The 27,977-nt window shown below is 40.0% G+C and overlaps 2 protein-coding genes and 1 long non-coding RNA gene across 5 annotated transcripts; all 3 read left to right on the forward strand.

Annotated features, from left to right (window-relative positions):
* The first annotated feature begins 1,344 nt into the window (after positions 1-1,344).
* LOC116063354 (kynurenine--oxoglutarate transaminase 3-like) lies at positions 1,345-16,377 on the forward strand. Of its 3 annotated transcripts, XR_004898818.1 has the most exons (15): positions 1,368-1,484; positions 2,773-2,863; positions 3,751-3,812; positions 9,900-10,044; positions 10,270-10,419; positions 10,522-10,608; positions 11,430-11,552; positions 11,658-11,778; positions 13,798-13,874; positions 14,212-14,301; positions 14,388-14,574; positions 15,202-15,275; positions 15,386-15,472; positions 15,608-15,716; positions 15,781-16,377. XR_004898818.1 is itself a non-coding variant. In XM_031318318.2 (14 exons), exons 2-14 carry the CDS (start codon positions 2,774-2,776, stop codon positions 15,662-15,664), a joined length of 1,350 nt encoding a protein of 449 aa, XP_031174178.1. In that variant the 5' UTR covers positions 1,345-1,429; position 2,773; the 3' UTR covers positions 15,665-16,377. The 3 variants fall into 3 exon arrangements, 2 of the variants coding, with proteins under 2 accessions (XP_031174178.1, XP_031174177.1); XM_031318318.2 differs by having other exon boundaries at positions 1,345-1,429; positions 15,608-16,377; XM_031318317.2 differs by having other exon boundaries at positions 15,608-16,377.
* A 20-nt stretch (positions 16,378-16,397) lies between these two features.
* Positions 16,398-18,639, forward strand: LOC118496273. Its single transcript, XR_004898819.1, has 2 exons — positions 16,398-18,185; positions 18,254-18,639. It is a non-coding gene; the product is annotated as an uncharacterized LOC118496273 (long non-coding RNA).
* A 992-nt stretch (positions 18,640-19,631) lies between these two features.
* On the forward strand, positions 19,632-23,359 carry LOC116063357 (putative uncharacterized protein DDB_G0292292). Its single transcript, XM_031318319.2, has 3 exons — positions 19,632-19,974; positions 22,143-22,168; positions 22,260-23,359. The coding sequence occupies exons 1-3, from the start codon at positions 19,722-19,724 to the stop codon at positions 22,617-22,619; spliced, it is 639 nt and encodes a 212-aa protein (XP_031174179.1). The 5' UTR covers positions 19,632-19,721; the 3' UTR covers positions 22,620-23,359.
* Positions 23,360-27,977: the final 4,618 nt, after the last annotated feature.

The following is a 27,977-nucleotide window of genomic DNA, read 5'->3' on the forward strand; positions in this document are numbered from 1 at the left end:
TCTTCTCCCGAACAGAGGTGGAGCTAATGAGGAAAGGCTACCGACTTTGCTATTTCTTCGGCCTAGAAGAAGAAGAAAAAGATAAACAACGGCAGAACTGGCAGCATTGACGTCAATGTTTCGATTTGATTCGATGACCTACTTCGTTGGATCAAGCCTTTCATTCGCCATAAAATAACTCATCTTAACCCAGTAAGTTAACAAGAGAGACTTCCAGTCACTCTGAGAGTCCTGGCATCCGGTTGCCCTCGAGCTCGTCCATGCTTCCTATTTCCGCTTTGTCGCGCGCCGCTGAAAAAAATATAGTGGTGCATGCCCTCTGGTCGCGCACTCAAAATCCTGGCGCGCCAGCGAGATCTACGTCATTTTGACGTCACATTCGCGCGCGCCAGCTTGGTTGCGGCGACTGTAAAAAGGTCCTAAGGCCATAGCATCACCATTTCACACCGTAACGAGGAAACATGTCGTTCAACACGGCAATGGCAACAACATGGTGCACACCATTTTGAGATTGAATGTACCTGTGCAGAAGTCCATAAGCTACATTCCATGCAGTAACAAGATAACCTTTCTCCTCAATTTGAAACTTTATAGACTGCATGTTCTGTTAAATATGCTGCCATGTAATTTCCAAAACGCTAGCATGGTAGCCACAAAATACGGGGAAACAGCAGAATTACAATTGTTTTCTGCACACACGTGTCTCACTCATGGGTGTAGGTCTCACAATTTTCATAGCCTATGAGATGGTAAAGGTGTGACCTGCTCACTCTGACTCTGATTGGCTAGTACTCGTTGCCTTCGTTGAATGGATTGGTTAGGTTTAGGCACAAGGAGTGAGATTGGTTAGGGTTAGGGGAAGAATTCCAGGGCAAGCCAACCAGAGGCATAGTAAGGCAGAGTAGGGCGGGACATTCCTTCGCCATCCTAGGAAACGCAAATTTGCATACAATTTGGGACAATGCTGCCTTCATGGTTACCACGTAGAAAGTCCTTCATAAAGTGTTATGTGAGCTGTTGTTGACTTTGTCTAAGCCAACAACTAAAAAGACGACAACTATTGTAATGCAGTGACATAATAAAATGGAGAGAATAAAATTAATGTCAGATAGGCCTGTATTATTAAACTGATTTTCATTATCATTAACAAATGTTAAGCAAATATTGAGAGCAAATACACACAACAACAGTAACACAAGGAAATACCAAAAACTAATCTGAAAAGCACTTATTGCTACCTTGCTCTATTTAAAAAAATAAAATAAGCCATTTGCTTCGTCAGTTAATGTGCATTGTTCGTGTCCTACATGTAAAAATCATTAATTTCCGACAACGGTAAATGCAGCACCACTTTCTCTAGGACGTCTCCTCCTCCTGAGTCCTGACCGAGGCGCAGCGTACAGAGGTCTGTTTGTTTGGCCAACGACAAGTAAGTTGTGGTTGCAGACCGGTGGTGGTTTAACTTCTATCAGTAACGTTACATGGTACGTGTTTTTTTAAAGAAGGACTGATGGCAGTTGCTTTCATCACCGTGATACAATGCAAGATAAATCTAACGCATCAGCCAGCTCCTCTGGCAGCTATAACAAAATGTTGCCACCGCTAAAGCTAACGTTAGCTAGAAACGGCTAGCTTTATGCGGTGTGTAATGTTATTCGGCTGTAGCTAACCATAGCACATTGTTTACTAACAACATGCATTTTTCTGTGGTAAAAACCTACTGAGTGCAAATAACGGGGTCAATAACTTCCCCGACAGTGTATATAGGCCAAGGGCTACATAATATCTGGCTGGAAATGTCAGCACCGGACAGTCCATGGTCAGAACCATTGAACACTGCTGGATTTATGTGTTGCACATTTGCGCCATCTGCTGTTGTAGTTTTGCAGGATTAACGTTAAATCAAATTTAAACTGTAGGAAAAGCCATTCACATTTTCCTAGAGCCCAAGGTGACCTGTTCAGAAACCCTTTTTGTCCGACCAACAAGTCAACTTTACTGTCCTAAATACTAATTTATTTGTACTGAATGTAAAGAGCTCCCTGCATTATCATTATGCCTCATTATTAGTTGTAATATTGTAATATTCCTTATTATACGTTTCTTTGTTTTTAAACATGACTTGACATGTTTAAAAACATGACATACTTGATTTTGAGTTTAGGATTGTTTTCATTCATTATTTGGTGTAAACAAACAGTACAAAAACCCCAACATACTGAATGATTTCAATAGGAAAAAATAATTGAAGAAATATATAGTTTTTGTAAATTGTCAGCGTTACTGTTTTTGCGTTTGATCGATTTATTTCTTATATTTTCCTATGCCCTCTCATTTTTTGTAGTCAGTGTTACATTGCCAGTTTCACTCACTAAGAATGAATGTCATCTTTATTTGTTCAAACTGACCTAATGCATCAACCAACGTTTGTTAGCCTAATTCTTTATGCTTTGGAAACCTGATCTTTAGTCGATTGTTATTTAAAAGTATGAAAGTATTTTCTTCAAATGTATGTCCAAATGAGAAGTCACATATTGGTCCACCAAAATTAGATCTGGTGACTTTTGTAGCAATTGTTGTCCTAAAAAGAGTGGTGCAGTGGGAAATGTCAACATGAACCTTACAACAACTGCAAATAGATGTACACGTTGCAACATTGGAGCAAACGGCCGGTGTGACAGAAGAAAACATGTACACTACCGGTTATCACAGGAGCGCAAGATAAGGAAAAATCATTTTCACTGTATTTTTAATCTCTCTCTTTTTGTGCAGCATGAACATAGCACGACAAGTCCTGAATTGCTCCAAGTTTGCCTGTCATTCATCTACGATAAACTGCAGGAGAAGGTTTTGTACTTCACAGGTAAGAGAAGTCCACTTTAAAACTTTGTATTTAGCTATACTGTGCAATATTAGGTTGGTGATAAACTATTTGGCAAACTTACCATAAATTAGACACTGTTAAAAAAGGTCTAGGTGCTTGGATGGAGAGGTGCATATGAGTTGTTTTTAACTATTCTGACTTTAAAAGCTCAGTATATTAACGCCAGTGCAGTCTATATACATAACGTTACACTTCCGGGATTGCTCCGGTGACGCCGGAAATTCCGCTGGATGTCCCTCATTTCGGTCGGATGTCCGTTACCTTGGGCTTTCTTTGTGTGGGCATTCTAAACTCCGGTGGATTTATGAGGACTGTGGTTAACTGCTCCTCAGATCTCTGCAGGGTAGATCCAGACAGCTAGCTAGACTATCTGTCCAATCTGAGTTTTCTGTTGCACGACTAAAACAACCTTTGAACGTACACATGTTCCACCAAAACATGTTCCTTCCCGAGGCTATTTTGGAGAGGCACCGTTGCTCCATCCAAGACGATGGTGATTGGTTTACAGAAATGCCAATAAACCAGAGCACATTTTTCTCCCATCCCGGAATGCTGTGTGGACTAGCCAGACCCTCCACTGCAGCGCTGTAGAGGAAGGATCTGGCAATGCGAGACTAACGCCAGTGCAGTGAGGGCATAGTGCGGCTGGAAAATGGCTGGATAATGCATTCAATTTATGCACAGACATGCTCACAACAGTTACAAACCCACTGACCAAATTCCTGGTTTGTTAATGGACAGTACCAAAGTGAGTGGTGGATTATTTTACTTCTATCACACAGCTTGGTGGATAAGCAAGTAAGTAGTAGGTATTGCAATGTATTGATGTTAATTCAGGTGTAATGTATCTTGGTTTTGTGTTGCAGCATATAATGACATCCCGGCACACACACTCCAAAAGAATCCAGGGACTGGACAAGAATGTTTGGTAAGTGAAAGAATACTACTAAAACTACTACACTACTGCGTTTTATACTATGTCTCATTCCCTCACTTTATCATAATGTACATATTATATTATTGTGTTACATTGACTCTTGCATATTCTATTCTATTAATACTAGGGCTGAACGATTTGGGGAAAAAATGTAATTGCATTTTTCTGCCAGATATTGCGATTTGCTTCTTTTTTTTTTTGCTACATATTGCACCTTCTACGATCATGTTAAATAGAGTAATTAAATATGAATGAAAGATCCACTGAAAATACAACATTTCTGTAAATAATCTGTGATATGTAATAGTTTATCTTCTGAAAAAACAGTAAATATAATAATGAAGAGGAATAAAAAAATGTTGAATCAAATGTTACATCAAACATTCAACTAAATATTTCACATTGGATTAATTGCAGTCTTCACGATTAGCTAATCACATTCTTTCAAATCGCTATTTTGATTTGAAAACGATTAATCGTTCAGGCCTAATTAATACAGACAAACACTTGAGTTTCATTACTTAACCATATCAGTCTGGTGTACACTGTCTACATATACCTGTTGGCTCTGCTGCTATTAATCACACTACTTCACATCACTTTATCATTTCATTTGTCTCCAAATACTCTGTGATTAATTAATCGAAATTAATCGCATACATAATTAACGGTGCCTGAACCGATACTTTTTAAGAAAGTAAAAAAAGAAAAGGAAAAAAAAAGGGTACTAAACAACAGTAGGTGACATTAAAGAACGGCTTGTTTATTGCTAAGGCCATATGGTCAAAATTAAATGATTTAATAATAATGTATAACAATAACAATAACTTATTTCACTAGTAAATTGCTGTTGAACGACAAAAACAACCACCAGATGGGAAAAGGACATTTACAATAACTTCAAATGCACCACGAGGCTGTAGTTTACCAGTTTCATTGAACACACCGTCTGTGTTGTTTCTCCGACGGCAGCTGTAGATTGTTACATACCGGTGTTGAATCCTCTACAGTAAAACACAGCTTTACACCGTTTAGCGTTAGCTGTCAGCATTTTAACCGTGTTTAATCCAGCTACTAGCTAGCGGTAGGCTAACGTTAGCTGCTGTCGAGTATAGTGTTAAAGCCCATGTTGCAGGGTTTATTTTCTAATGAATTTGCGCAATTTGCTTGTTGGTAATAAACATTTAAACTGTTACCCAACAACATCAAATACAATGGATATCACAAAACGGAATAAAGTACGAAAAAGTAGTACTATTTTACAGCAGTTTGCAATGATTCTTTTTTCCTCCACAATGCATTGCATTACGTCCCGTTGGGGAGACGACAGACAAAAGCCCCATCTCTGTTCACTGTTTATGGTCTCGGTCTGTGCCACTGGTGTTGCAAAATATGGCTTTTGGTCTCGACCGAGTCCATGTGTCTTTATTATGTGTATAATAATATTGGAGGGAAAGTGAAACACAGCTTGGACAGGGATGCTGTTCGGCTTTTCACAAGTTTAGACAGCTAGCTAGCTAGCTACGCCGACGTTTGCAAACGTTAGCGCAACAGCGTTAGCCTAGACTGCTAGCTAGCTAGGTAAATATTACGACTGCCTTCGGAGTTTCCTATATTTGCATCCACGTTGTCAACATAAGACATGTTGCGTTAGTGCTCTTTTTGTACCATCATTTTATTGAATGAAATGTGATGTTAAGTTTTGCTCCTTGCTCGAGATGGGTGGGTTTTTGTTACATACAAAGCTAACTGGCTATAGTTAGCCTGTATGTATGCTAGCGGAATTAGCTAGCTAACGTTGCGTAACCAGCCAGCAACTTCGGCAATCGGCAGTAGTTTCGGTGAGCTAACCACGACAGTATTGTCGCCCACAATCAACCTCTGCTGCTAAAAGCAGTCAACCTGCAGTGATGTTTGAAATAGAGATGCTTGTGGATGTGTTAGCTGTCGTGGTTAGCTCCCCGAAACTACTGCCAAAGCTGCTGGCTGGCTACGCAACGTTAGCTAATTCCACTAGCATACGCACAGGCTAACTATAGCCAGTTAGCTTTGTGTGTAACGTAACAAAAACCCACCCATCTCGTAGGAGCGAAGCTTAACATTCCATTCAATACAATTATGGTACAAAAGGAGCACTAACGCCACATGTCTTATGTTGACAACGTGGACGCAGATATAGGAAACTCAGAAGGCAGTCGTAATATTTACCTAGCCGTCTAGGCTAACGCTGTTGCGCTAACGTTAGCAAAACGTCGGTGTAGCTTTAGCTAGCTGTCTAAACTTGTGAAAAGCCGAACAGCATCCCCATCCAAGTAATAAATAAACACTAGGCAAATATGTTGTTACTGGAGCTAGTAGGCTACCATCAAAACATGAGATATCTAATCGAAAATGTGTTTACAACGTCAGGGGATTTCACAGGTGGGACTGGCAAGTTAGCCCATAGCTAGCATGATGCCTTCTATTTCTAGATCTAGCTAGATTACCAGTACTTATCTGAACTAACGACATGATCACCGTCACTAGATATAAAGAAAACCTTGACTTTCACTCGGTGCTATTCACTGACAGTAAAAACACCTCTTCCACCTCTTCCTCATCCCAGTCAGTCACCATAGTTCTAGTACTAGGCTGAGGCACGTCTCCCCAACGTGACGTCATCACCGAATTGCGTTAAAAAACCCAATAATACCAAAAACGACAAAAACTGGCCTTTAACACTATTTGGAGACATTTTTAACAATGATATACATATGTTGAGTGCTTTATGTACCCATTAATCAACAGTGGTGGTTAACCTTCTTCGCCCAGAACATCGCCTCGGATTAGGGCGACACCAAGACCTGGGTCTTGGGTGCAGCTGTGGCTATGGACCTGCTACACCCTGCTACGCTCTGCGATTCCCTGCAATGCCCGGCTACGTCCTGCTGCGTCCACCGCGTCCACCCATGCTCTGCTGTGCCACGCTACATCCTGTACCGTCATAACCCCAACCGTCAGACACCGCCCACCAAGAGTCTGGGTCTGCCGAGGTTTCTTCCTAAAAGGGAGTTTTTCCTCGCCACTGTCGCAATAGCCACTGCTAATGCTTGCTCTTGGGGGAACTATTGGAATTGTTGGGGCTTTATAGAGTGTGGTCTAGACCTACTCTATCTGTAAAGTGTCTCGAGATAACTCTTGTTATGATTTGATACTATAAATAAAATTGAATTGAATTGAATTGAACCTGCAACATGGGCTTTAACTAGCATCACGTGCAGTGGTGTTTGTGTTGCCTGTAGGCTATCGTATGTTTCAGAGCATCAGAGAGAAGCGCAGACATATCAACTTCTCAACGGTTGTGATTGGTGCCACGATTTGGAAAAATTAGAAATGGGCTTGAATGGGCTCTTGGCCAGACTGACTTGCAGAGCAAATCTCAAATTTGCCGGAAGTTCGTCAGGGTTTTCCCAGGCTAGAGCAGGAGAGGAGTTCTGTTTACAGAACTCTGATCAGGTTCCATTTTACACCATATTGTTATCACATAAAAGCTAGCCAGTTTTCTGATGTTAGACAAGAGCAAAGTAAGTCCGGCAAGTAGGGTGTGAAGGACAGTAGCCCTATAGTCTTTGTGCTATTTAATTTTAATTTGATTCATGTCATTTACACAATTAAGAGGAAGTGTGGAATTTTTATCATCAGCATAATGGATAACTAATAACGGATAATTTGCAACATGCATTCATGTTAATAAATTAGTTGTTGCTGAATGTTTTACATAACTAGTGCAGTGCATTGCTTGGCCTGCTATATTGCTGCTTGCAGCTTTCTCCAGAACCATTGTACCTCAAAATAACATACATAAGGCCTCCAAAGCACTTGAAGGCAGGGTTGGTAATGTTAAAAAGCTAGCAAGTAGCATCTATTCGGGGCTCCGTCTAACCCCTCCCTCTTGCCCCCGGGGCTCGGACCCACACACACAGCCGTACACAAGCACCACTGCGTCACTGCTTCAGAGCAGAGCGGAGAAAGGACCGCCCCTCATCAAAACTACTTCTGGTCTCATTGAACTGCAGCAGGGGCATCTTTTGCTGAGTTTTTTTTCCTCCATTCTCCAGTGAACTTGCAGTAACTCCACGACCACGACACACATTGAGTGCAGCGGGGCAAGGAGGCATTTCATTTTTTTTTTCAGTTTTTACAGGATTACAGCAGCTACAGATGAGGATCTTTTTTGCTCCTTTTTCAGAGCCCATAAGTTATTTGTTGCCCTCGGGGTGTAAAGACCATTTCAAACCATATATAAAAAGTGCATATTGAAAATAATCGTTAATAATAAATAAACTATCGAAATAGTTGCCAACCCTGCCTTTATGCAACCCAACTGTATACTAATGAATTACTGTGTACTTCTTCTTCAGAGGAAAACGTTGTACTACTACATTTACCTGACAGAGAAATGTTACTGGTTACTTTGCAGATATAGATTTTACTCAAAAAAACGTCAAGACAATTAAGATATAATGCGTTATTATCCATTAAACTATTCCGCATTTATATTACAGTTAAAAGCTCCACCTTGAACATATGTTAAGTCAATTTAAGTACATTGTGCTGATAATGCCTCTCTTTCACGCTTCACTTTAAGTAAACCACTGCCAATACCTACTTTCAGAGAGAGAGGGTTAAAAGTAAAGCAAGGCCCCTGAAATCAATATATTATTATATTGAACATTTCAGTTAATCTAGTCTCGCCGTAACAAATAAATTTGTCATTTTAGCCAAACTTATTTCACATAAGATTGTATCTGATATATCTGATGTATCTTATCATTATCTAATGAAAAAACAACACACTTGTTCAACTGTCTTTAGCAGTTTAGATAACTGCTGTTATTACAGACACGTGAACTAGTCACAGACACTTGCCTCGTTCATGGACTCACGGCTTTCAGTGTCAGTGGTTCATTTTTTCAGCAACTACTATTGATCTACATGAATACATTTAGCAAATTATCCTTCGGGTTTATTGGATGTTCAGTAATACATTCAATCCAGTGAAAAATTAGCAATTGGTGAGGCTTTCAATACCCGCACGTGAGAATCACACAAATAATTAAAGGGCCAAACCAAAAAAAGAATTCATGGCTAAAAAAGCATTTTGTAGTAGAGCTATACGATTTTTTTAAGGTCACATGAATCTAAGAGGAATTTTCACTCAAATCTAGCCTGGATGCCAGCCGAACTTAGCCCCGCCCACAACATTTGAGGTCGGGAACTTCGGTCTGGACTTGATCCGTTGTGGAGCAACTATGCTCGAACCAGAGCTGTTTGGACCAATCAAATTGTCAGGGCAGGCTTTATACGATGATGGACAGATGATCAACGGTAACGTAATCAACCACGTCACCAAAGAGCGCTTGGGTTGAATTCGTTTACAACAAAGAGGGCTGCTGCTGGAGAATTGAGATGTGTAGATTCCGCCATTGCGTCTGTTATAGAAGATATCGACAGCGCATTCATTTTTTAAAAGGGGAACAGAGAACTGCGATCAAGGCATTTGTCTATCGGAAAGATGTTTTTGCCGTCCTTCCTACGGGATTCGGCAAAAGTTGAATCTATCAGCTGGCCCCGATAGTCACTAAGAAGATGGGGCGCAATGAAAACCCTGTGGTCACATACTCCGTTGCTCTGATTGGTTGTAGGTCTATCCAATTGAGTGCAGAGGCATTTTCTTTCCTGGTTCGGTTGAAATACTCCCCACAATCACAGCCCAATGAAGCAGTATCAGACTCATATTCTGACTAGAATCTGAGTATGACGACATCAAGCTAACTCAAATCTTCTTCTCTCAAGAAAATCCAGGACATGAACTGGGAGGTCTAGGTGAGACCGTATGGAAAACACACATATTGTTGGCTGTGCTTGTAAACATTTTTAGTCAATACTGACATCAAACCATAGTGATAGGTTTGGGTGAGAGACTTCAGTTTTATAGTTTCAAAGATATTTTGTGGCTATTTTTACTAGAAATGTGTTAGAATTTCTTTTTTTAATCTGTAGTCTGTTCAATAATGGCTTATTTCGTTGTCAATTCAGGGTGGCGTTTACGTCAGTGGCAGCAGACCCATCCATTGTTAACCTGGGCCAAGGCTATCCAGACATCCCTCCACCTTCTTACGTCAAGGAGGCACTAGCAGAGGCTGCATCAGTGGACAGGATGAACCAGTACACCAGAGGCTTTGTAAGACTGAACTAACTGTAACCACTCACTCATGGTCCACTACAACAAAAAGCAAATTGTTTTTGGAACCTGGTTATTTAACATTTCTTATAAATGTAATTGTAAAGGAAAGGTGTTGCTGAGGGACTGGAGACAACATTTAATACTTTCGATTTCACCTCTAAATGCTGATAATTGTATTAACACTATATTGTTTGAATAATTGGTCTTCTGTTGATTTGCAAGGGTCATCCATCTTTGGTGAAGGCCCTTTCTCAGGTTTATGGGAAGGTCCATGGGCGCCAGATTGACCCCTTCACAGAAATCCTGGTCACAGTAGGAGGTTATGGTTCCTTATTCAGCACCATGCAAGGACTGGTGGAAGAGGGAGATGAGGTAAGGTCATAGTTTATAGTCATAGACATTCATATATACATTCATAACCATGCTCCCAGTACATACAGTATATTAGTAATTGCGTAATGTTTATTACTCCAGGTCATCATAATAGAACCTTTCTTCGATTGTTATGTACCAATGGTGCGCATGGCAGGGGCCAAGCCTGTGTTGATACCGTTACGCCTTGTAAGTTACACCTAAAGCTACTGATGTTTGTCATACATGTTTCATATATCGTCACTGTCGGGTAAAAACCTTGTATGTCTAATTTGAATACGTTTTATTGAGCTTACAGGATTCAAAATGAACTTTTTTTCATCCACCAGCTAAATGGCTAGCGATTGTTCAAATTTTTACCAGCCACTCAATAGATTACCATTGTTTTTTTGGCTTGCGAGTGAAGCAAATCTATCAGCCACAAGTAGTCCATATCGATGACATTTCATTTCATTTCGCCGGATGTCTGCTACCTTCTGCTTTCTTTGTATTGGCATTCTAAACTCCGGTCTATTTATGAGGTTAACTGCTCCTCAGATCTCTGCAGGGTAAATCCAGACAGCTAGCTAGACTATCTGTCCAGTCTGAGTTTTCTGTTGCACCACTAAAACAACTTTTGAACGTACACGTTCCACCAAAACAAGTTCCTTGCTAAGGCTATTTTGCAGTTGCTTCGTCCGGCGCTTAGAGCCGTCCAAGACGATTGTGATTGGTTTAAAGAAATGCCAATAAACCAGAGCACGTTTTTCTCCCATCCTGGACTGTTGTGTGGACTAGCCAGACCTTTCTCCGCAGGTCTGTGGAGGAAGGTCTGGCAATGCAAAACTAATCCAGTCCAAGTGACCAATAGCATTGATTTATGAAAAAAAAAATGTAATGACGGAATATGGAGATGCAAGGTTGTTGCCCGACAGCGACGATATACAGTATGTATTTTATCTGCTGCACGTCTTAAGTATGTTAGCAGATATTAGGAGCCATGACACAAAACATCTTCTGCAAAAATTTAGAAGTCTGGAAATAAGACAATCACAAGTGCCGACTGGTTTCTCGACCCAGATGAGCTTTCCAGTAAATTCAACTCTAAGACAAAGGCCATCATCATCAACACACCCAACAATCCCATTGGGAAGGTAAGTCACAGTCACATACGTCACAGTCGTCACTCATTATGTTGCTTGCTGACTTGACTTGACGAAGAACCAGCGCTTTCAGTAGTTCCTGTCCTCTTCCTGCAGGTTTTCACCAGAGATGAGCTGCAGATGATCGCCGACCTCTGTATTAAACATGACACGCTGTGCTTCAGTGATGAGGTTTATGAGTGGCTCGTCTACAGGGGACACCAACACATCAAAATTGGTACATTTTCAGCTCAACATACCTATCTGACAAAAAAAAGAGTATGAAAGAGCCAATCAGTAGCCATGTTTTCATCCACACGTTTTTTTGCGAATTAAGTAATATCGAATGAAAAATGTCTTATGGAAACGGTAAAATTTGATTGATTTTCATGAAAATGGACACAAAGTTTGTACGTTCAGTCTAATTGGATTTTCTCTTAATCGATAAACGGCTCATGAGTTAAACACTGATGGAAACGTCATTTGCCGAATAAATAATTAATTGCGATTACGTTTTAGGTCATTTTATGGTTGCAACCCACCATGAAACGAAGAAGAAGAAGAAGTTTTAGGTAATTTCTGCTTTCTTTGCAGACACGGCGGGTGTCAACAAAGACAGATATAGGTGGACGAACGAGGACACTTTCGGACTTCAGGACATTTCATTTACGAGCAAAATATAACGGCTATTTTAGCAAAAAAAGAAAAAGCAAGAAATCTAAGAAATGCCATGATTTATTTGCATCATCATAGCCATGTTTTGATAGTGTCGTTGTTTTATTAGAGCTTGATGTGTTCAGCTGGCACATTAGCACAATTACAGCTTGTGCAATATTAATTATTTGTAGGTAGACGGCGAGATCCATTTTGGCTAGCAAACTTTGTTCGCAAATGTTAGCTTAAATGTTGTGCGATTCAGTGCGAAAATGAATGGAGACACCTTAAAATGTCTCAAATGTATTCTATACACCAATTTGGCTGCAAAATGGCACGTAACATCAGTACGCACAGGTTTTTATTCGGTTTAAAGCTGTTGGATGGAAACACACATTCACCGGCTTTATTTGCATGAATGTTTTTAGCGAACTTCAGTTAATTTGATTGAAAAGTAGATGGAAACATAGCTACTGTCATCCATCTTATAATAATCATCCATTCCATTCTTTACACACAGCTATAGGGATGGAAACCTCTACATGCAACAACCCTTGCTTTAGGGTTCAGTCACTTCAGAAAGTCGCTCTGCAAAATAGATTCCTGTGTACCCGTGAAATAGGCGTTGCTTGAAGCTTGGTGAAGAAGTGCTGGAAGCTTGGTGAAGAAGTACTGTTAACTGGCTAAGCTACTGTGGCTGGCAAGCTAACTGGTCATGCTAGATAGCAGTTAACATGCTAGCCCTAGTCAGTCACAATATCCCAAAAAGGTAGTGGGCAGTTTGTCAAATGCGAGCTAGGAAACCAGTATGGGAGGGAATCACCAGAGGCGCCATGATAAGATATTATCACGATACTTATGTCACAATATGATATTAATTTAATTTTAAACCCATTGTGATATGCAACGATAAATTGCAATTTATTACCTTTTTTCAACTTCAAATTATGTCCCCAAAGAAAAACTTTGTCAACATCTGTTTCATCTGCTGACCTCACGAGAAAAAAAAAACTCAACTCCACCATCTAGTGGACTGAAGAAGGAATTGATTTTTTTATTATAGTACCAAAAAGTTAAATTCTAATGTGCAATTTATATAATAAAAAAATCTGTGTACCGACACACTATTACCACGGAAAATGTTGCGATACTATGCTGTATTGATTTTTTTCCCCTCACCCCAACAAACCGCTAAGCTTAGTTGCTAACCAGACATGTTAACACAGTTTATTCAAGAGTTTACCATTGACTGTTGTCTCATGGCTCCAAATAGTGATAGCCTCTTTCATTTATAGGCTCAACACTTGCATTAACGTAACTTCTGTAAGCCAGTTCTCTATGTTTCCATCGCATGGAAATGATTTCAATATTATATTCAAGTTATACATTCTAGTTTGATTCCTACCCTGAGGAGCATTTATAGTATTTGTACACACCAGCCCAGTGTTTCAGAAAACATATATTTTTCGGCATGAAATTATGTTCTTAATATTGAATGTTTAATTTAAAAAATTGTCGTCACTGGCCTTAAAAGATGAAATATTCTAAACTTTTTCTCAATTTCAATTTCCTGACGTTTTGATGTAGTTTTCTTTCTCTACAGCCACTCTGCCTGGAATGTGGGATAGGACAATCGCTATCGGCAGTGCAGGGAAAACATTTAGTGTTACTGGATGGAAGGTAAGAAATTTGTGGATTTAGAACACAACTTTTTATATTCAACATGTCATCATGTCGTTAAAATGTGTGTCTCCTCTCCTAAGAAGCTTTGTGCGGGGGAGAGACGTGCATGATGGGCTTATGGTTTTGTCATTTATACATGTTTATTTTGGTTTATGGTTTATTGTCTATTTTGTTGAATGGTCTGGCATATTGTAGTTACTGTGTCATTTTTTCTTGCTTTGTGTCTGGGTGGGTGGTGATGACAGAAGGGAGGGGGGATTTGTTCATGTTGCGAATTGTATGTTTTGTAAAACAAAAAAAAATTTTTTAATCACACAAAAAATGTGTCTCCTAGCTTGGTTGGTCTATAGGACCTGAGCACTTGATAAAGCATCTTCAGACCGTCATGCAGAATACTCTGTACACCTGCCCGACACCTTTACAGGCAAGTTTGCACAGCTCTTGCACAATATGTTCCTTGAAACTCCATGTTTTTGTCTGAAACTTCTAGCTCTCCTTTTCTCTTCTCAGGAGGCTGTGGCGCAAGGTTTGCTGCGGAACTTTGAGCTGATGGATCAGCCCGAGTGCTACTTCTCCTCCCTGGCTGAAGAACTTGAGGGCAAGAGGGACCGTATGGCTGCCATCCTGCAAGAGGCTGGTATGACTCCAGTCATCCCGGAGGGAGGCTACTTCATGCTCGCGGACGTCACATCTCTCAGTGAGTTACTGAATATTTGAACTGACATCATTAGCACATATACACTGCTGTTGCATGCAAGTCGAGGGGAGAAGCTTGGTAGCTCATTTTAGTTTTCATGTTGGTGTTATGTGCTTCACAGAAATGAACTGACTAGTTGATCCAAGTAGTGCAATTGAAGCTTGAGCCCACAGAATGAAGAAATAACTTGTAAAAGTTGTCATTGTGTTGGAAGAGTTACTGGACTTTTAAAGAACAGTAGATCAGTCACTCTGCAGTTATGTAGAAAGGTTTTTGCCTTCAATCCAAAATTGTATTTGCACTTAAAACATCTGTTTGCGTCATTGTTGGAGTTAAAGAATGTGTTTTTTCAATTTGTGCAGTAGGAAATAGCTGACAGTTTTAAGTAAATAAATAGTTAATAATAAAAATAGTTAAGGAATTTATTTCTTGTATTATTTATTCAATGATTGATACGACGACACATGATGTGTCACCTTTTTCAGCTCTTCTGAGTTTACAGGTATGCAATTTGAAACTTCATAAATCCTGGTATTTTAGCAGTTTGGTGGTGGATCAGCAGTGGGACAGTCTGTTGGACCCCGACCCTGATGCTGAGTATTTATCTCTGCTCTGTGTCTATCGTAGATCAGGACCTGTCACATATGGTCGGGGATGAAGCCTACGACTACAAGTTTGTGCAGTGGATGATTAAAGAAAAGGTACATCCACTGAGTTAATTCGGTTTATAATATGTAGTACTACATTCTAATTCAGATGCACTCACATTGCAGCCATTGTTTTAATACTATTGTTTTAATAATATTAACAGAAATTGGCAGCCATTCCAGTCACAGCATTTGTTGGAGATGAGTCCAAGAAGCAGTTTGAGAAATATATTCGCCTTTGCTTCATAAAGGTAAATGCAAAACTTTTTGTTACAAACCAAAAAACACACCACACCCAAAATGATCTAGAAAAGACTTATGTTGGCACTTTTCTGCGGTGAAAAACACAATATTTACATAACCTTCAATTGTCTTTGTCTTAACAGCAAGATAGTACTCTAGACGCAGCAGAGACCATCCTGAAAAACTGGAAGAAGATGTAATGGGATGCAGTGTCTGAAGAGTTGAGCACGATTTCAGGGAGGAGCTACAACTCTGCGGTCCAACTGAAGGAATGGGATTTTGTTTTTTTAAAGAATATTTTTGGGGCATTTTCGGCCTTTATTAGATAGGACAGCTGAAGATGTAAAATGGTAGAGGGAGGAGGAATGACATGCAGCAAAGGGCTGCAGGTCGGAGCTGAACCTGCGGCCACTGCGATAAGTACTGAGCCTTTGTACATGGGGCACACGCTCTACCAGGTGAGCTATCCAGGCGCCCCAAGGGAATGGGATTTGACTGTAAAATTGCACACTAGAAACCGGTAAAATGTAGGTACGCCCTGATTGATCAGCTGCCGATTGTTCAGCCGATATTCAGTACGTGATCGGGAGATCGGCAGTAATGCTTAGCATTTGTTTATTTTGTACGTAGATTGGTGCACCTAATGCAGAATCAAAGTTGACAAGCACAAGTTCCGCCCGGATAATTATATTAGCCGTTTGCCATTAGCAAAATGTACTGAGGTTAGCACAGCAAGAGGATTGCCGAGCTAGTCAGTCCCACTATGACAGATGAAACGGCGGAGCTGGAAGACCTGGCTGCAGGTTCCTGGTCAGACGACAATGCCGTGTTGGCGGCGCCACACTGTTGTAGTGAATGGAAACACATCCAACGCGCTAATGCACATTGGACTCTATCACCACGACGTGCCGATCATGGAAAAAAAAAACACAAAAGCAAAGCAGGGTGAAAGAAATTTTGAAGCAATTTGCATTTAAATTTAAATACACAACAAAGTAATAAAGAACTTGAAGATAGGGGCTGGCGATATGGCAAAGATATTATATGATTTTTTTCTGGCATGATCACGATCCACCATCTCAGCACAACTCTTTTTCATGTTTAGTAATTATTTTCCCAATTACTGAATAGTACAACCACACTAATATCATTATTTAAAAAAAACTATAGCCCTACAAGGTAACAAAATACCACACCAAATTGTGTCCTCATATTCAGTGCTCACTTTAAAGCCTCCGGCGAGAACATAAACATATGAAAATCAGTTTTATTTTATTCTCTCATCTTCACCTCTCACCTGAGACACAGGTTTGCAGCCTGCAGTTCAGCGCGGCTGCTGGCACGCATGAATCACTCTCTTTTTCTCTCTGTCTTTTTTTAAAGGAGCCAGGAAGCCGACGGCAAAGCCTAACTTTACTTTCAATTGTATCAAACAAGGAGAAATGTTCTCTTTTAAAATGGTCATAAATCGATACTAGAGTAGCCTACTTCCTTGTTTACTGCTGCACCTGCAATGAAGGAAATACAGAGGAGTAGAAAAGAGCATCTGGCTCCACAACATCATCTGTTGAGTGTTTGATTGTTATTTATTTATGCTTTAGAGTGTAATCGCTGTCAATTCTAAAATATGCTTTATTTCTCTCTCCCCTCGCCCAAGCTCGCAGTGCAAATCTCTGCTGGCTGCAGAGATCCTACTGTACTATAGTAATTTTTCCATCTAATTGTTAAGCGAATTTTAACCAAACTTATAAAATGTCGCAAAAAAGAAAATGCAAATTAGAAGCGTTTCCATCAACTGGTTTAGAGCGAATAAACTAGACTACGCAAAGGGTAGTTTCGTCACAAGTTGACGTTACGCATGGTTGTTGATTGCAAACTGGCTTGCTAAATCAAAGAGTTTAGAAGCTAAGTTCTTTGGCTAAATGGAGAGAGGTAGCATTGTACAAGTTGGCCACCTGTGCAGAATACAGGGTTGTGGCAGAGACATTTGGTGTCAGAGAGACAACCGTTCACCGCTGTGTATACTCGGTGTGCAGGGCCATACGATTCAAGCTGTTGAACCAATTTGTCAATTTACCCGATGTGGCTGAGGCACAGGCTATAGCGCACCGCAACTCCACTACGCTCCTTGTTCCACAAGTGTACGGCGCACTGGATGGGACTCATTTCCTGATCCTTCCCCCATCCGATGGATACTGGGACTATATTCATGTGAGTTTCATGTTCGCTACGTCACAACTTATTCGGCAAAGCTGTTTCCATTTCCCATTTTGCGCATTAACTTTGCTAATTTGAGGAAGTTTTTTTTTAATTTTGCCGTTTCCATCAACATTTTCTAATGCGATACTTCAAAATGCACATAGAAATACGTTGATGGAAACCCCACTAATGACGAATTCAAGTAGCTACAATTAACACTAGTTCTGATGGTGTACAGCCGTTAATATAACACATCCATGTGTACAGTTGGACTGGAGTAGTCGACAACGTTAGCCGTTTACTAAATATGACATGTAAACTGCCCCGCCCATTTCCAACATGTAAGGTAATTGTTATGCATTGCTCCCTAGTTGTGCCATTGGTGCTATCTGAAATTGCCTTGACCAGGGATCAACCCGTGTTGACTGGCTTGGTTTGAATTGCCAAAATGAGGGTTGAACACATGTCAGATAAACCTGGTCCAACCCTGATCATTGGTGTGAAAGAGGTACAAGGTAATCAGTGCTGCTCCTGGAAAATAAAGGGAGGTGCTTTTGTGAAAAACAAAGCCGAAAATTCCCTCCATTTAGCTTTCTAAACATTATTCTAACATATAATTGTAACGATATAGGAATGTTCAGAATAGGTATTTAGTAAAAGTCAGGGCAACAGGGAAACAATGACTAAATAATTAAAACATTTTACCCCAACTTTGAATGGTGTGGGCTATGGCGGTTTGTTTGTCGGTTAATATTTTCATAGGGGTTTAACATTAGACGGAAGGTAAGCCAGGGGCTGCTTTGACTGTACCTTTCTGTTGTAACTCTGTCCTTTTGCCCTGTGTATAGTTTCCAATAAAACTGGAATCAAGACACAGGTCTTGGGTTGGTTTGGTAAAATAATAGTTTATACCATAATGGTGAGTAGAGTATCTTTGATGTTAATCTGTGATTACAAAATACAAAGTTGGAAAGTATCTGCCTATGGGTCTCTTCATTTTTGGCTTCTGTTTCTCTTTGGAAAAACAAAAAATTAAATCACAAATAATGCAGATGTTTGTTGTCTCGAGAAATGTATTTGTATAAAAAGAAATGCAATCCCCAAAAGAGTTCTACATATGACAATTAATGCTGGAACTTTATTAGCTGGCCTTACCTGTAGAAACAACTTTCACAGTAATTTAGTGTGTGTATTCACCAAATACCGAATTTTGCATCCCTCACGCACCAGATGGTTTTCTACACAACCATCTAAGAAGCTGTTATTTGAAAAAGTGCAGGCACTTTCAAAAAATACCTGGCAGAGAACCATTTGTCCATCACGTCCATTGTTATTCTGATTTAACTGTCTTGGCATTCCAGGCCAGGCCCCCGTGCTTTGAAGGAAATTGAATAAAGTGGCCAAACAGTGGAATTGCAACTCCCGGCTCCTCACATGATGCCCTCTGGTCCCCAAAAGACTTCCCCACTGGAAATCAGTGGATCATTTTTTTGAGCTTCACAATCCCCGCAAAAGGTCTCGTTTCACTATCAGAATTTGATTAATTTGGTCCGATAACATTTGGAAAGTCTAGAAGAAGCGACACGATTAAATCATTTAATCCCCATTGAAGTTAGTTGAGCGCTAAACAGGTAGTTGCTGGGGAAAAGTCTCTAGTGCACCTGCTCTATTTGCCGCACAATGCTTCAAGCAGTGCCGATCATCTGGGTAGTTTTTGGCTCCATTATGAGCTCTCGTAGGAAGTAACAGGGCTCCGCCTTGAATGCAGCTGTATCCATTTCTTATAACACATTAATACTGAGACCGAGACGGGTAGAACTTTCTAGAGTCTGCGTTGTCTCTGTACAGGGTTGCCAGGTCCGCGTTTTTTCGGTTAGGCTGGTTTTGTCCATAGACTGTATATACAGTCTATGGTTTTGTCATACTGACCAGGCAACCCTGTAGGTGTTGGGCGAATCATAAGGCAGCACCTTTTTTCAGGCGCGTATTCGAATCTGAACGGTAGCCTTTAACTTTCACCATCCCCCCCTAAAAAAGAAAGACGTCTACATATGAAAAATGGCCCGCAAAACAAACAAAGAAGCTTTGAAGAACGTCCTGCAGGATCTGAGTAAAGATAAGTTTTCTGAGATTTGTCACCGCCTGCGAGACCGCAATGGAAAGCCTCGCGTGAGCTACAGTGATGTGGAGGATAAAAATGTGTTGCAGATCACAGACCTCATGGTTTCATTCTTCACAGAGAGCAAAGTTCTTCAAGTGGCTCGGACTATATTGAGACAGATTAACTGCAACCAAGAAGCAAGGACACTGTGTGAGTAATTTCAAAAGTATCGAGCGAACAGCCTGTCAATGTAAAACGGACCACTTCCTAGCCTACTACAGTCCTTAAAACGGCTAACGTTTCGTCGATATTTTTAAATAAACAATGTAAATGACGTGAAAACGATGTGACATTGTTGGGGACATAGATATAAACAATAGACATGTGACATGACGTTATAACTTATGGTAACATTATAACCATAGACCGTAAAAGAAACCGTCTGCCATCTTACCTGGGTACCGTTTACTATTGTCACCTATGGGCATGAGCTGTAACTTATTTAACGGTATTGCACCTGTTGCTTTAACCAAAAAGGACTAAAGTGACAAGGGAGGCTGGCATCACTCCCCACACGTCAGTATAGAGTGACGTTAGATTATTTATTTTTGCCACAAAGATACACTTAAACAACATAGTCAGTGAACTAGCTAGCTAGCTACGTAACTTTAGCTACTGTTAGCTACCAACGGACCAGAGTTCTAGATAGATAGCTAAGTCAAAGTTATTGCTGTGTGCTAGCGTTAGCTTTCAACAGCATTGATTTGTTAGCTAACGTTAACGTTAAACAGATATTTTAAGACTAGCAAACATTGCTTTGTTAGCTAACTACGCTAATTCAGCTCTAAGGTAAGTTTCAGTAACGTTAACATTATAACAATCTTAATAATACCCTAAAATTTGAGCAAGCTGTGTCCATTCATGTTAAATCAAGTGTAAACATAGGCTAATGTTACGTGTTAACAAGGACCAGTGCTCGTCTTTACTCCTAAATCCCGTTTCATAATATCTCAAGAAAAATCCAGTCAGCTGCGTTACAATCTACTGACAAATCGACCTAACAGTAACGTAACTACATCCTGACAGCAACACGGAACACTAAACGAGCACACAATCAGCCGAGGGCTCGCACTTAACGTGACGTTCATCACATCTAACGTAAACTAACCCCGAATTAGCTGCCTTGAATCCTGCAATCAGTCATCGTAAATCATATTAAAGCCTCTGAACACTCACACGTGTTTTCAGTTATTCTGGCTGATTAGACTCTGCTCAGGTTGAAGGGGAGCTTTGATGGGAACTTACTTAATAGGTCACAAATTCTTTCTACCAATAAGGATAATAAAGCTGTCATATGTTCCGCCCTAACAGGTGCAACAACACTAACAGGGGACTCTACTCAGAAAGAATCAATCACAGATCAGTCTGAATCAGCCACATTTACTGAAAACACCTCTGTGGGTGTTCAGGGCCTTTGACATCACTTGTCGTCAGTTTACCTCATCCATTTACACAATTTTCCTTACAGTTAAGCAAATAAAACATAATCCATGTCTTGATCAGGTAAAGTAATCCAGTTTGTACTTCAGCAGTTCAGGTCAAACTTCCTGCGATTTCTCCACATGATCACCGTAAATTTATTATCCATAACATCACCGCGATGAGAATTACAGACAATTGAGACGAGTCCAGTAAGAGTTGTGCTGAAGGCATCATGTAAGCCCTGAGTCTGACCCATTCATCCACCCCAGTTGACTTGTTATGGGACAGAATGGACACATTCCTTCTGTGTGATTATTTTCACCCAAGTGCGGATACTACAGAAAAAGCCATATCCAGTCAGTGTAAAAAAAAAAAAAAAATCCACACATTTCATGTAGGCCTACATTTAATTATTGTTAATTAATGAAGGGGTATAAACCCACCCATGTAGGCCTAAACATTATAGTTTTTATCAAAAAACGGCAGCTAAAAACGATTTACGGCAGCACATTTACGGCACACACGCACACACACACACACACACAGTTGACGGACAACCGAGGCAGAGTTTAGAAACTGCTGACAGATTGTCAATGTAGTGCTGCTCAGCTTGACAAGCTTGCAGACGTGTCAAATGCATCAAAACCATGAAAATCCCAAAGATTAGACTTCAAAATGTCTCCACTGTCTAGTCCACTGAGGAGATTTCTATGAGTTACTACACCAGGGTAGTCATTTTTGATACTGCAAAATTGGTGTAGGAAAGTCAATACCGCAGATCAGTAGTGTGTATATTGATGTCACAGTGTAATTTATATTGTAAATATAAAGGGTTGCAATGGTTATACCAACTGTCTAATATTGGCCTTTCCCCACCCTATTATCTTTCTCTGCAGCTTTGAAAATCAAAGCCTCTGTGGACGTAAGTTCAACACACAATGACATTCAAAGATTCCCTTTTCAACATAGTGATCATTAAAAATGATACTGTTTTAATGTGTCTTTTTCTTTAGAAAGGTAAACCTACCATCCATAAGAATTGTGCGGCTGGCGGGAAGGGTCTAAAGGCTAAAAAGATTTTGCAGCGTGACAAAGAGCAGCCTGCAGCCACAAACACCAGCGCTGTCCCCAAAGCAGCCAAAAAGGAACCGCTCCAAAACAAAAGAGGCCAGCCAACCAGTGCCTCAACGTCCGAGGTCGGCCCAAAGCAGAAGAAAGCAAAGAAAGCTAAGATGACGGATGAAGAAGGAAAAAACATAAAAACCAACAACAACAACAACAACAACAACAACAAAAAAGAAAAACAAATCGGGAAAAAAAGGAAAAATAAACAAATCAACAACAACCGTAAAAAACCAAACCAATCAACATAAACAGGGGACAACAAACTTGACAAAACGAGAAGGGCTCTCGGATGCGCATACCAACGCCAAGGCATGCCCTGCCTGACATGTCTTACAATTGTGGTATTCATTGTCATGGGACTGTCCTCCGGTTCGAATTGCATGCCATGATCAGATATTTTGATATTTATGTTGATCTTTCCCTATCTCCTACGTATGCATTTTAGGTAAAAAGCCTAATGATATAACAAGTAGACCCCTGGTTTCCTCTCCTGAGCCGATCAATGATTTATACTCTAATGCTGCACCAGCATTAGAGTATAAATATCTCATGTTATTCATGATAAAATGACCTTTGAACTCTATGGATGCTGTGTGCAGTAAAGCCCACCAGAGGATGCTTTTTTTTTTTTTAAATCAAAAACATTGTGCTTTTAATGTGGATAGCACTTTTATGAAGATGTTTTCCTTGTGTTTTATTAACTCAATCTTAACCTTTTCTTTTATCAGTTAGTCCGGCTCCATCTCTTTAAAAAACAGGAACCGGCTGCAGGGTGTAACGGGGCATTCACACCAAAAAAAAGCGATCAGTGATTTTCTGTAGGGTGGTGCGACTGGGGGGGGGGGGGGGGATGTCCTATTGTGTTCTTAAATCCCCCCCAACAAAGCACAAGTAGACTTTATATTTCACAATTACTGTTTTCCGTCAGATCATTTATAGATTTCAACATTGACGACCGCACTTAAAAGCAGCGTTATTTCACAGGAGGGAGGGAAAGAAAAGAGACTAGCGAGACAAACTCCCGGGCAGTTCAGTGCTTGCTCATTTTAAAACTTTCTTGTGGCAGCGGTAGAGGCAGCGATGTTTCTTGTTTACTGTACGGGACTCTCACACCGCCTCAAAATACACTGACAAGTCTGATCCCCGGTTACATGATTGGTCACTGCAGCGTGACGTGGGGTTGCATTTCTCCAAAAGTTGAGTCGTCTCAACTTTTCGCTGCAAGCCCTCTGCGTTTTTTTTAGACACACAATTTTGACCAATAACCGGAGTTTCCCGCGACTTCAACCAATCACAGCAGTCCCACGTGCCAGACTTTAAGTCAGTATGTGACTCTGAGAGCCAATGACCAAGCGGGAGTGAGAACGGGTTGACGTAACACACGTACGTCGCCAAATTCATTTCCTTGTTTCTGATATGAAGACGTGTGTGACTCGAACATCTCACATTTACCAACAAAACGTACAGCAAAAGACATTCAGACCGTCCTGCCAACCTGTATACATTTTAACATCAATGTAGGCTGTAACGTTTTTTCACTCTAAAGTCGCTGAAAGCTGCTGTTGTTTCCTGTCAGCTCTCTGCAGCGGGCGGGGCTGCTCAGTTCCCCCTGCGACTGACGCACGCACACACAGAGAAACACCGTGGATGCAGGAAAAACCGGAGATGAGATGTACAGGATGACCTATATTGAGGACAGCTACGCTCGTTATTTTAAGTGCAATGATAAGTTAAAGTCCAATAAGTACTTATCAAACCGTATGAATGTGTCCCAGGCCAGGATAGGAAATTAACTAACAATGTAAAGATCAACAAGCCACTGTCGGATATGTTCAAATTTGATTCATTCAATAAATTATAACTTTGTGTCTTAAATCCACCAACCATTTTCATATTATACCAATAATTGCAGCATCCTGAGCCTTTTTGGTAACGTTACTAGGAAAACTCAGCCCAGAACAATTTTTTTCTCCCCAAAACAAGTTTCCTTTTTATTTTTAAAGAACTATACAAAAAAAAAAACTCATCTTTTTTTGCAACTTCATTGCAACAAACATACAAAAGACATCGCAACTTTTATCGCAATTTGTTACAAAAGCTCCTGCAAAATCAGGCATTTTGGGCCGCAACAATCTAAAAAGAAAGGCCGCGAAATCCTGGAGGGACTGATAAATCCACCAGAGTTTAGAATGCCAACACAAAGAAGCGGAATGTAACGGACATCCGGCCGAAAAGAGTGACATCCCGCGGAATTTCCGGCGGTACCGGAGCAATCACGGAAGTGGAACGTCGTGGATATAGACTAAAATGAATAGAAAGACCTGTGTTTTTGTTGGACAGCTGACGCAGGCAGTCCTAAGGCATGCAGCAAAATTGAAGGTCTGACCCTGGATGACCGGACTGCACTGTATCAGGCTAGGGTGCTTAAGAAGGACCAATCAGTCCTGTCTGAACCAACCAATCCTCTTTTTTTAATGAAAAGAAGTTGCTTCCATCCGGCTGTAGATACCATCGGCCTACTTGCAGGGCTTAGGAATGAATTTATTCCAACAGCTATTGGCCTTTTAAACAAAGTAAGGTAGTTTTATGTTTAATTTATATTTTGATAGACTTGTTAATGTTAATGTTATGCTCCATTTGTTGTTTTTACTATCTCAATTTTACATTGCTTGTCTGGTGTGTGAAACTCCTGGATTTAAATTGCCCCTCAGGGATAATAAAGTTTCCTTGAGCAATGGTGGGCTTTTTGTAATATTTGGTAAACATTGGAAAGATTCTTTTTTTTATAAATGCTAATGTTCTAATTGTTATCACAGCCATTTCATCTTCTATATTGATCCATTTGGTTTCTGTCTTCCCTTTCATCCAGTTCATTATTGTGAATATGAAGATTGACTAACAATAACTTTTTGAATTCCTCAGAGTACCTGTGTTTGACCAGGACTCTAAACTTCAACCCAGTGGAACCAATCTCACCATATCTGTTTCTCATCACTTACCAGAGGAGTGGAATGGACTGTTCTTCTCTTATCAACAAGGAACAGTCTGCCATTCTATTCAAAATGGGATTCTCCTTTTTGTTTTTCTCTAAAATTTGCTTTGACTTTATGGATTAGATACACCACCTCATTGCTAATCAAATACTCAGTATTAAACTTTGCATAAACCAATGATCCAGATTTTATCTGGCCGGTCTGGGGATTGTACCAGCGACCTCCCAGTCCCAAGCGTGCTTCTTTAACCTTTAGGCCACCACTGCCAGGCCACAGAAAGTCAACAAAACACCCCCTTAATTAACCCCTGTCCTTGGCTCCCTTTGGCCATAAATCAAACTTGGTCAGAACCCATTTTCCCTTCCCTTTGCATTTCTGTTGAATTATCAATATTATAAACTCTCATCTCTCTCATACAGTTACGAACCATCCATTGTATACTTTCTAGTCATGCAACACCATTAGGTTCACACAAAATAAGCTTATGTTATTTCCCTGTTACAGGATAAAGGTTGTAACATTTCATCTCATAATTTCAAGATTATGAATTGTAGCATTCAAACTTCCTGTTTGGAATGAGCCAGTGTTATTAGTATCCTTAGATATCTTCAAGTATTTAAATAGCTAAATTGTCCTATATAGGTGATTAGAAAATGTGGATATACCTTGGTGATGAAAGCATGTTTTTTTGTGCATACAAGTATACGCTTTATAAATAAAAAAAAAAAATGAATAGTCACTAATATCCTAAAAACTGAGGAGACACAGAGGCAGGGCTCACGGAGCAGGACCTGAAAAATGAATGTAAAGATTTGTGCCGTAATGTTGTAATATCTTTTTGTTAAAATGGATTTTAAAAAATTGGTATCGGAAAAAAGTATCTTCATGAACCGGCACGGAATTCACGTCTTGGTATCGGTACAGGTATCACATTTTTTTTAACCATACGCCCTGGCCGTACGCGCCTACAGGCCTCGCATAGATGTTGACCTCATTTGAGTTGTTACAGCTTAATTTATAACTAGTTTCTGCCTAACTTCTCCAGGCCAGTAAAATGTTTTTTCAACACATTTTAGGGAAGCTTATGTGTTCCGAAACAGGGACTGCAGAGTTAGGAAGAGATATGCTGTAGCCTAGGGTCCTCTTGCAGTTGTACCTTTATAAATTACTCTTTCAAGACTCCAAGACACAAATATTCTCTGTATACAGTAATATCGCTTTTTGAGTAGGAGTGTTATGAAAACATCGCTTGGATTTGCCAGTAAGTCTTTCAAGACTCCAAGACACAAATATTCTCTGTATACAGTAGTCCTCAATACAGATGTATTAACAAACTCCATTGACAGAGAGGTTGCCGATCATTTGTGGAGAAAAGCTGGGAATACACAGGTGTAATTAATAACATTAGTGGTGGGCCAGCATACCCAATACCAGGGGTCTGGAACTGACTCCCCTGAATGGAATGCAGCCATCATTAAAGTAATTAATTACACCAGTGTTATCGCTACTATCACTTGTCATTATATTTACTTTAAAAAAGGTATTTTCATGTATGTAGCATTTGGAAGTTCTTTGTCATCAGATCCACACTGTACTGTGAATAATGATGTAAGATTGTTTGTCCTTTAGACCACATGAGGGAGACAAAGTACATCAGACTGTAACAACTTGACAATGCAAATATAATGTAGTGTTTAGTATTTGTCTTTTCACCCTTTACAGCAGCGATGCAAAAGAAAAACAAAAGCCAAATCAATTTGTGTTTTTTTATTTGAATGTTTTAGCATTCATATGAACAGTGAATTAATAGATGTGTTGCTCAAACATTGCTGCTGCTTTAGAAGGGGGAAAATATGGAAGCATCAGGCATTGATGGGGAGTGGAGAGCAAAAAACATACTCTGAAACATCACCCACACCCACTAAAAATACAAAAAGTTTAAAAGACTGCAAAAACTCCATAAAGATTTTACTACTTGTTAATTTATACACACTACTGTAAGCCACAAAATGTACAACTGAACCTACAATACTCTATTATGGAGTGTTGGGACATGCTGTAATGGCTAAGCGCAGGAATCTGTCAGGGTTGCAGTGGTAAAAAGATTCTGTGTAACGTAACCAGAATATGCTATTTAATGGGCTAGTCCTATAATAATTAGGAATAAAGGAACTACTTATTGTACCTACTACCATACATGTAATGTACATGTAGACTAGATTTAGACCATATTTAAACCACAAGCACATAGTGTGTTATAGAAAAAAAGACTGGTGAGTTAACACATACCATGATGCTATGTCATGGCAAAGCCACATACATGTTGATTAATCAAATACTCCAAATTCAATGTCATAATGTTCATTAATCATAGTTAGTGATGCATGGAGTGTGTTTGAAATTTCAACCACAATAAAAAATCAACACAAACAAAATCTCCAAATCTGTAACCTTCTCACTAAACATTCTTCAGAAATGGGAGGAGCACTTACAATATTATAGATCAACATGATAAACGCCACCTGTAGCAAATATTAAAGCAGGCCGAACCAGTTTAACGTTTTAATTCACTAAACTCGTATCAAAGTAAGCCACCTCAACAAGTTATTAGGA

This window comes from Sander lucioperca, chromosome 11 (assembly GCF_008315115.2).
Source record: "Sander lucioperca isolate FBNREF2018 chromosome 11, SLUC_FBN_1.2, whole genome shotgun sequence".
Taxonomy (NCBI): Eukaryota; Metazoa; Chordata; class Actinopteri; order Perciformes; family Percidae; genus Sander; species Sander lucioperca.